At 39.0% G+C, this 10796-nt stretch overlaps 1 protein-coding gene across 3 annotated transcripts; it reads right to left on the bottom strand.

Moving 5' to 3' along the window:
* Positions 1–68: 68 nt before the first annotated feature.
* slc33a1 (solute carrier family 33 member 1) lies at positions 69–6442 on the bottom strand. Of its 3 annotated transcripts, none has more exons than XM_062419564.1 (10): positions 6379–6442; positions 5795–5855; positions 5225–5682; positions 4943–5096; positions 4630–4825; positions 4282–4481; positions 4003–4187; positions 3802–3919; positions 2979–3194; positions 69–2887 (listed from the first exon to the last, which is right to left on the bottom strand). In XM_062419564.1, the coding sequence occupies exons 3-10, from the start codon at positions 5638–5640 to the stop codon at positions 2720–2722; spliced, it is 1653 nt and encodes a 550-aa protein (XP_062275548.1). In that variant the 5' UTR covers positions 5641–5682; positions 5795–5855; positions 6379–6442; the 3' UTR covers positions 69–2719. The 3 variants fall into 3 exon arrangements, with proteins under 3 accessions (XP_062275548.1, XP_062275547.1, XP_062275549.1); XM_062419563.1 differs by having other exon boundaries at positions 6215–6432; XM_062419565.1 differs by lacking the exon at positions 5795–5855 and having other exon boundaries at positions 6379–6441.
* Between the last annotated feature and the right edge of the window lie 4354 nt (positions 6443–10796).

Below are 10796 nucleotides of genomic sequence, written 5' to 3'. Positions count from 1 at the left end.
AATACAAAACGTGTCATTGTCTTCTGTGTGTGATAATTTGCACTTGGAGAAAAAACTGAACTCAGAAGTGTGCATATTGTTTTTATTACATACACGATTTGCTTCAAATCTCAATATTGCAGCCTATGAAATCACGTTCATCATCAGAACATCATGGAGCTGCGAGCATATTTTAATTTCTCACTGTGCCACATTGCCCTGTGCTGTCGTTTTCTTTCCTGATTGGGAAATTGGAATCATTGTAAACAAATAAAGACTACATAAAAAAAAGTAATTCACCACCAACTAAATACCAGTTTAAAGTAATCTAAAACTCCTGGCAAAAATATAAAAACAAATGCACCTGTTGCTGAAATTAACACATCTACAGTTGTTTTTATCAAAGAAAATCTAATCAAACATGATGTCCTTTAATACAGAAAACGGTCTCAGGATGAAGTTTCGTCATATTACAGAAATGAGGCACAAATCAAAAGGCGTACTACACATCACAGCAACATCAGGTAGTATGAAGTGAAAAAGCTGCTCGAGTGTGTGAGTTTAATGTACAGTACAAGAGACCTCTGTGCACTTAAAAAGGGAAAGTAACCTCTACTACAATAATCCAAGTACGGTTGACCTTTGACCTGTGGGCCACACAGTAAGAAATCTGAACATTAGTTAAAATTTGTCTCATCCTCGTGAACGTGAAGTCAGAACGATTGACATGAACCCTGATTGTATACGTCAATGTTAACATTTAACAGAGTAGTTCAATCTTCGATGCTGGCTTTAGAGAAAACACTGCAACACTTAATATGTACAATATGAAAAACACAAACCGGGATTTTATTCATCAAGTGTCTCACCAAGGCTGTTGGTCCGGGATCTGAATTTTGTTGCGGGCAAATAAATCAGTGTATTTTTTTTTACAGGCCACTTAAAGTCCCCAAATCAACTATCTACATGTACTCTATATGTAGTGATCATTGGTTTGAAACCTGAAAGTAAATAAAATGTATCTAAAAGCATACAGTGATGGTTAAAGTCCCACTCAGATGGCGTCTTTGATCAACAACACAGATCACGACAGGCTTTGTGGATGTTTAAGTGTCTATAATAGAGCTCCTGTAATGAAACAATACAAAATAAAGCATCTATAAAACTTTGGAATATAATAAATAGGAAATTCCACACATCATCAGTGGATATGTTGATCAGCAGTAGTTTTTTCGTCTTGCAACTTAAAAATAACTTCTCTTCCAGACCCTTTTTATAACCGAGATGTCCAGAAAGTGTAAAGCTGCACTGTGCTATGTTGTTATTTAAGGTCTGAATTGGTCCTGTAACAGGTATAACTGATCAGATTTAAGGGAACCAGCTGTAAAAAAAAAAAAATAAATAAATAAAAGGAAATTTGTATTAAAAAAAAAGATTATCAGTTCATTCAACCATTGCTGAAGTTTTACAAGCATGCTGTGCAAATTAAATTCTTTATAAGGAATGTGAACTAAACTTTGTACTCTGTACTTTGTAAAAGAGAAATAACTGAAGTAATGATGCTGTTTTATGTAATCTACTACAATATGTTACCAAATATTAACAAACAGTATTACCGAATTACAGTGTTACTCATTAAATGTATCTGTTGCATTTTCAAGTGATCATAAAGTTCCCTAACTCAATTATTTAAGTACAGCGGAAACAAACTTTGAATTGTTGTTGGATGTCTTCAAATTCAAACTAAACAAGGCACCGAAAACTTAAAATGAAAAAGAAAAAACACAGACATTTAAATCATCATTTTTTTTAAAAAGAACATCGATTCAGTCAAATGTGTGTGAGTCAAACAGCAGTGAACGTTTACCTTCAAACCGGCTTTAACCTGGATTAGGAGACAGGTTGAGTTTAACAGCTTTGGGGCAGTTTAAATAGTTGGAGGCAAGACAACTAAATATCTCACCCTGAAAGTAATACATACACAGTAAATGTAAATAGGGATTATATACTGTATTATATACTGTATAAGTACTTCTGTTACAACACCTGAAAATATGGTTATTACAGAGACAAGCATTTCTACTGTTTTACATCTTTTCCTTTTGGCGTCCTTTATTATAGAATAATAAAGAGTAAATAACTGGCCAGGAGTGTGAACATGAATATACAGTGCTGAATTTACTAAAAAATCAATTGACAAGATTTCTGGATATTATAGGGCTCAAATTTCAAGGTTTTTTTTTCTTCTACTTTTGCTGCCATTTTTGTCTTTAGGTGATCAAATGCAACAAACTCAACCATCTGCCATCCGTGCAGGTTAAAACAAACAAGTCATTTGAAAGTGCTATTTGACCCAGCTCTGGTTTGGTGGTGCTATTTATAGCAGCAGAGTATGGTTTCAAAAGATTTTAAAAAAACAACAGTTCATATTTCCAACAGAAGTTCTCAGCTAATATGAATGGTTGTTTCAGTTTTCCGAAGGACACTGTTACAGTCAGTACAAGTGATGATGAGAGGGGCTTTTTACCTCCACAGAAGACAAAGATAGTATATTTCTTCATATTAATGTTTTCCGAGGTGACAGAAGTGAAACCGAGCGAGTGTTTTCTGAATGCAGCAGCTAAAGCGGGACTGGATGGATGAAGATGGAGATACAGTATGTCCAGCACTCAGCCGTGTTTGGAGGAGAATATGCAGAGACGTAAGAAAAAAGAGTCGTGTGGTGATGATAAAAGCGTCCTCACTGATTAACTCTGCACCTCCATGCAGAGGGGCTCTCGTCCTGCAGCCTCCTCATTTTCTTCCCTAGCCACACCCACCAGGCTAAGCCAATCACGACGCACACCACAGACTCCACGTAGTATCCGTCCAGCGTTGTCACGCACGCTCCGCCCTCCTTGACGCACAGCTGGAGATGGGGACAGGGACAAAAAAAGTTAGTTCACGCTATCTAGGTGATTCAATCTGGCACACACTCCTTCACGCTTGTCCTCACTTACCCCCGCCTCCTCTGGGGAGCCGCAGCTTTGCCCGACGGCTCCCTGGCACTCCTTTGAGGTCAGTGGATCCACCATCCACAGAGCCAAGGTGGAGGGCCAGTTCCCTCCTAGGTTAGTAACCGTGTTCAGCAGCGTCATGTAGGTCCCGCCGATGATGGGGTCGCTCACTTTGGCGTGGAAGGCCATGCAGGCCACGTACATACTGTACAAAGCCACCTGCGTGCCAGAAACATGAGAAATCTTCCGTTAAAGCTCCACCATTCTCAAACTCGCCGTAAATTTCACACTTCATTCTTATCACTTGAGATATTCGTTTAGTGGATTTACTGATTCTAACCATCTGGTGGCCATTGTCTGAGATGGAGAACAAAACATGCAATAAATCAACTATTCCTTGGTTCAAAAAACATGTCATCTCATGTGTTAAAAACTTCAAAAATGTTTGTCATACCCTACTGTAAAACAAACAAATCACAGCTTAATCTCCCTCATATGTAAAAAAAGAAAAGGCTCAAATTCTTATGTATCAAAGACGCACTTTGATAGGAGAAAAAAGAAAATCCTCTCAATACAAGTTGGCCCATATGTACCTGTTTAAGACTGAGCTGAACTGTAATAAACTGGACATTATACTTAAAAATGAAGCAGTAACAAACACCCATTAGCACATCTTCAAGACCCATTCTGATAAGAAGTACAGAGGGTTAAATAATCTTTCTTTCAGGCAGTTTGGCGCTGTCTGTATGTTGCTCAAATCCTGTCGCATGGAATAAATATGCACGGAAAAATCAAGACAGTGAAGAGAATAACAGAAATTTCAAACCTGATGCACTGCGTAGCTCAGCAGCACTATGCCATAGTAGTAAACAGGGAACCCCCCGTCTTGTTTTAAACTGGGAGTCCACAACACCAGCAGAGCGTACTCCAGTCCTATGATCAACCTGCAACCACACAGCAGCACTTTGTGTTAGCTTTGACTTTATCCAGCATGTGTGTGTGCATGAGTTTGTGTGTGTGTAACTACCTAAAAGGGTACGCTTTGTAGAACACATCCAGAGGTCTGGGCCCCGCTGTGTATTTACTGATGACCACTGGTAGAAGGATCTGAAGAGGAACCATGGGCACTGCCAGCAATGCCAACTGCTCCTTGGGAACTCCAGCCTCCACCAGCTTCAGACCGGTCACTGCATCTGCTGCAGAGAAGCCAATCTGAAACACACAGGATGTTCACGTTAATGGTATCACTTTCAAAGTTCGTATTTCAAAAGGTAAACCAGATACTTATCAAGTAATGGTTACGTACTTTAGCGGTGAGAAGCAGGGTGCAAAAGGTGAGGACTGTGGGCATCTTGATGATAGAGAACAGCAAACTATAGGTTTCCGTGACACCCTTTGTCGCCTCCTGGACTCTCCTCCTCCCTCTATTATTCTCATTCTCCCTTTTAAAGATGGCTACCAGCGTTGTGGAAACCAGGAACACCACTCCCCAAAAAAACAAGAAGTCTGCAGCAGAAGAAGAGAAAGAATTGGAAATAAAATGGTTTAATTTTGGAGTTATAATACACATTTCAAACTGCCTCAAAAAGTACAACAAAGTTACTATTGATCCTGTAAATCAGGAATGGTTGGGGGGGGGGGGTTCCACTTATACCTGACAAGGTGACAATGCCCGTGTCCTTGGGCTCTATTCTGAGGTATTTGTTGCAGAAGTCAGCTGACTCCAGAGCCAGAAAGAGCACATTCCCCAGGAAGTATCCAGCTGTCTGGCCCACAGAGTTGCACGTAGATGCGTAGCCCACATTCTGTCTGGATAACATAGTCAGAGCCCAGCCATCCACTGCGATGTCCTTTTTTGAGGCAGAGAGAGAAGAGCCATGAGGTGATTGGAGTGAAACCATCTCTCTAGCTGAATGCATTTATCTTTCTGAAAGTGTGTTCATGCCACAGTGTTTGTGGAAGCCTACCTGCGTTGCTGCCAAAAAGGCTAGCATGAAGAAGACCGCGGTAAGCATCGCCACATTTGGACCTTCCTCACCCTGCAACAGTGAGTTAACCGATACAGAAAGGTAGAGCATGAAGAGGCCCAGCAGGTACTGTGTGGGCACCAGCCATGACTTTCTACAGAAGCAGGTGGGAGACAGAGAGTGGCATTTAGAGGATCAGGGGGAAAAAATACATAGTGTAAAGACAAATTGTCCATACAGACTAAATCATTAACATAAGCAGTGTACAGGTGTCATTCTTACCTTCTGCCAAACCTGCTGAAGTAAAGCGCATCCACCAGGGGTGCCCAAAGAAGCTTGAGGCTAAATGGCCAGAAGACAAAGCTGAAGAAGGCCTGGTCTTTGTAGCTGACACTCCTACTCTGTAAGATCAGAGGGATGCTCCCTGCCAGTCCTAAAGGAATCCCCTGCAGCACATAGAGGAACAGAAGGAGCAATATGTTCCCCAACTCGCCCCGAATCCCAGGCTGGACTCTGTGATGCCTCCTGTCCTCTGAGTCCGATCTTCTCATAAGACCCTCTGCTTCATCGTCTACGTCTGGCTCAGAGGCGCTCGTATCTCCCCTGTCACTGTCCCTCATGTTTCCAGGAGGGAGAGGGACACCCAGCGGCTTCCTCTGCCGCCCGTTCTTGTGCGTGATCAAATCTGGGTGCTCCATGTTGGAGCAGTGGGCATCAAGCGTGCTGTGCCCTCAGCAAATCTGCAGGGGAAGATGAAATTGAGGTCTTGAAACAGAAAGAGGTTAAAGTGACTGCTGACTACCTGCAGAGTCACAGTGATAAAATTATTCGACTGGTTCCTTGAATACGTACAATAAATACTGTGTGCACACGCTGCAGCCCAGTCTGTGTAACACAGTGAGAAATGGAGCACCTACAGGCAGACAACATGTAATCATTTTGAAAATAAGTTTCTTAAAATCAATGTGAAAGATAACAATGAAAATGCCAGAATTATATTGACCAAAATATCATATAACACTTTGTAGTTTATATACTGTAGAAGAAAGAAAAATAGACAAACTGAGATAACCAACACAATGTCCACACCTGCTGAAACCATCAGTCTGATTGAGGGCAACGATAATCGATAATCAATGAAGTGACGTCACCTGAAGTTAGCAGCTGCCACATCAACATTGACGACATCAAAGATTTATTAATAGAGAGCAAATTAGAGAAAATACAAAGGACATGCGTGAGATGAAACACACAGTACGAGAGCATGCGTACCTGGAGATGATGATAGTGAGAGCAACAACATGCCAATGTAAAGACAAGAAATCAAACGGCTGAATTATTGAACCAATCAAAGCGAAATCGATCTGACTCTATGATTGTTCACACGAGTACTGCCGCCTCTTTATTTAAGGCGACAAAGATGAGAAAGTAAGTACCGTTTGACTTTACAGTCAGGTTACATCGGGGTAAATCAACACAGGACAGTCAGGAAGTGCCGCGTGTGTTACGTATAAGTGTGTCCGGCGCTCACAGCTGACGTGTTAAAGTACAGCTGAGAGGAGTTCCGCTTCAGTGTCAGTGTGAGCCTGCTGGTTTCATCACTGCTGTGCTGTGTAATGTTACACGTTTACATGTTATTTGGCTTTCATAATGTCCAAAACATGTTATTCTATAAATGAATGAATGTCATTAGTAAAGAACCACTCTCATAAGGGTACGTTTTATGGCAGCAAACCTCTTACTTTATTACTTTATTTTCTCTTTTGTTTTGACTAACAACCCCTCTGGTCAGGGGGGGTTAGAACATTGATTAGAACATTAGGTCATTTTTTTCAGCATTAAATTATTAATCTATCCTCAGTAATGGAATATTTTATTTACAATGCACTAATAAAATTGATGGTTTCTTTTTCTTTTCTTGTTTTCGGGCAAAAACTCAGAGAGCAATCAGTGATTTGTGAGCATGAATGTAGAGATTGAGGAGAGCCGGTGGAGCATCATGTCTCAGCTCCCCAAAGAAAAATGGCCTCCAAAACAGAAAGACAACAGAGAGAAAAGAAAGGGTGATATATCACTCCTCTTTTAGCCTATATTCATTCAACACAGGAAGACATTTAGCCTCCTTCTTTTAATGTTAAGATAATTTTCCTTTCCAGAAGTTTACCATTAAAATAACATTTAGACTGTAAAAGCTGGCATTTGGCACATTATTTATAGAGGGTGTCAGTCATACAACAAATAGTGCATTTCGCTGTATGCAAAATATGGCATGCATATGGCATGCATACTGCACAGTGTTATATTTTCACAACTCACTCTCAGTAAATATCGTACAGTAACAGGGTGCAAAATTAGCATGAGTCAAATGCTAGTAAAATATGCAAGTGGCCAATCATCATCAAAACAATGGCTGATAAAAATTTTAATATTCACTAGCTTTTTGAAAATTTGATAATTTTGCACCCTGAGTAAGTACTGGACTACAACAAAGGTGTAATCCACATACATTATTGCAGGGTAATGATCCCATGGGGCATGACTAATACAGGCTGTGAAATATCACACCAATAATGACATCAGATCCAAAAAAAAACGCTCAATTAGCTACCGGAGTTAAAAGTATAAATGAACAGTGTGGTTAAACTGTTAGTGATGCATTGTTACTGCATCCTTAGTGTAAAGTACTTCAAAGAAAGACTGGACTATGTTCTTTCAATGTGAAGCCAGTGGCATTCCAGTAGGAATTGTGCTGTACTTATTCATTCACTAATCACATATTGTATTTGTTTCAATATCATGAATGTACAGTTTTGTTGTTTAAATTAATACAAAGTCACTCCCAGAATGATTTTAAATTGTCAGCTAAAGGTGACAGTTTCCATTTACTTTCCCAATATCGGCAAATGTATCAAATGTAATAATGTATGAAGAGATTTCTATGTAGTCTGCCAAAGAAAGATATGAAATGTGTCAATGTCATAGAAAGATCTTTTGATTAAAGTATTTTCATTTTTCTATATCGTCCTGTTGTTGTTTGAAGTACGCTAATTATTAGTGAAGGTGGAGTTAGACCAGCTTGTTCTGGACATGATGATCATTTATCATTCTTTGTATAAATAACAAATAATTCCCAAATCCTGATTCAGAGCAGTGAGGTGCTGAAAGGTGACAGGTGACTTCCTGGTCTCAGTTTGTAACTGTGAGGCTCCAAATAAACATGGTCAATAAAAACACTGTCAAATCCAAATCTCAAATGTCTTTGTTCACCCACAGTTCACAGTTATTGAAAAGAAACAGCACTGAAACCTCCTCCACAATCAAAAGATCTTATGGTAAGGGTCATGATACACCCATTACACCACGTTTGAGTTAGAGATAATGGATAACGGCACGCTCTGCCTTGTGGTTACTGAGTGCATGTGAAGCTGCTTATCCCTACAGATGGCATGTGACAACAACACACAGGCATATTGGTTGGATGAGCATGTGATAACAGGAGCACTGTGGAGCTGCAGCTGTAACCCTGTCAGAGGATTTATGTTAAGAGTCAAGGTATTCTGGTATAGAAAATGAGGTGTTTTATTTTCCTATATCAGGACACGTCATTGTTTATTTATTGATTATTCAGAATATAATAATGCATTTATGGTCACTTCCACAAGCAAAAAGGAAAGCTGTACTCAAATTATTCCAGCTTCCATCCATGTTTAAAAATTTGGGGGACAGTGGGCTGATTTTGACTTTTGGTCCTCTGGTGGGTGAAAGGATATGGTTATGGATATGGATTTGGTTCACAAGTCTTTCTTAAAACAACAGTCAAGTGTCCATATTAACACTGAAATTAGTTTTCCTTACTGTAATTATTCCTCCTGTTCATACTGATTAAAATACCCCAATAGCAACATTATTAGAATCTTGACAGACATACAGACAGATTTAGAATAATGATAATTAAAGTTAGACTGGTTTTAGCAGACATCTTTACCACAGTTTGAGATGACGGTGTACATTTTTGTGTTGTAAAGTGCTACTCTCAACTCTTTCCACAGGATGGTGCTAAAATCATCACATCTGAGTGTCATGCAATGGTCCGAACCTTAAAATGTTTTGCAACACTCAGTCACAGGTGTGCATAATAAATGTTTTTTCCCCATAACCTGTGAATCATAAGATTGACCTCTCAAAAGTATCTTGTGGTTTTCGAGTTAAGTACATCCCCAACCTTTTTGTGTTAAGCCCCCTTTTGGAAACATAGGTGTAACTAATGACATTAATAACAGCTGATTTCTAGCAATTATTGCAGTGCAATGCAGCAGTTAATAATGTAATTAGTTACACCTGTGTGTGGCATGAAAAAGTCTATTCAGCTTTAGATGAATGCCACATTTCCCCCCGGTCAGGTGTTTGCTCTAATCAGGAATATGTGATCTTATATAACTGGGGAAAAGAATATTTACTTATTAAAGATAACTATAAAGACTAACAGTACAGCTCAGTGTGAAGTGGAATTTAACATCTGTCTATCTGATGACTTGGTATGTGTGTCTTTGATGTGAAATTTCTGTTTAACTTTCAGTGAGTTCCAGGTAATATTCAGAAGAAATATGCCTATTGCAGATACTACAAATAAAGAATGTACAAAAGAAAAAAACAAATACAAACAAGAGACGGACACACAAAAGCCAAATAGTGGAGAAATTATGAGTCTGAAGATAACTTCTGTTGTCTGCAAGATAAGTTCCTGATGTAACCCAAACGTGGAACATACAAGATGTGTTAAAGTACGGGGTGTTCCTCACACATACTTGCTGCCTCTGCCTGCCTGTAAGTTTGAGGCTCTGCTTACTCTAGGTGGTGATATGATAACATATAACTTGAAACAACAAATGTTTTAACCGTAATAGAGAGCAATCCCTTCCATTCCTCTGTTTGTATTATGACATTATGGGCAATGTTGCAAATAAATGAGCAGGACTTATATTGATAGATATTTGTAAGATTGTTGCGCCAATATGATCAAGTGCTTAAAGACTGGTTCACAATTGTTCAGTTCTGTCTTAAAACAATAGTCAGGAGCCTTCTTGCCGTAATCATTCCTGCTGTTCATAACGGCCATCAGCAGATCCCTTTATAATGCACTTACAATGTGATGGAAGCAAATGGCTATCTTTAAGTGCTACTGTACCGCAGCTCAACAAGGAAACACTGCCCGAGGAAACATAGAGAGAGAATTTTATGCTAAAAAGATTGTAAACATGGCAGATATCTGACTTGATATGACTAAATCAGCCTGCTGAATAATATATAAGCTTCAGAACTACTTTTAAAGGCATTTTTTGCACAAAATGACTGTGTGGACAGACTGTGGATTGTGGCCCCCATCACTGACATTGAAATCTTGGATCTTATAATGGCCAGTATGAACAGGAAGAATGACTACTGTGAGGAAAACTTCTTTCAGTATTCATATGCAGTGTTGTTTCCCTTTAATGTTAATGATCTATTTCACTGGATGAGCAAAAAGCACATAATCCTCTTTATTTATTTTATGTAGACATTTTCTCTGTCTGTTCAATTTCCACAACAATTGGTATATTATAATAAATAGTGATATTACAATTTTAAAAAAAAAACTTACTCTCATACAACATCTTATCTATATCACACACCCATACTGGGCACTCATTGAAGACAGATCTGTGCCGTTGTACTAACCTGCCATTTTGTCTCAGGAAAATTAAATTTGAATTCCTAGTGTGGACAAATATATATTACACCACTAACACAGTATGGGTTGCAGAATTATAAATCAGAGGTAATAAATTATATTTTTGAAATGAATTAACCACATAAA

This window comes from Scomber scombrus, chromosome 5 (assembly GCF_963691925.1).
Source record: "Scomber scombrus chromosome 5, fScoSco1.1, whole genome shotgun sequence".
NCBI classification, from domain to species: Eukaryota; Metazoa; Chordata; class Actinopteri; order Scombriformes; family Scombridae; genus Scomber; species Scomber scombrus.
This window is presented reverse-complemented; position numbering and strand designations above follow the sequence as displayed.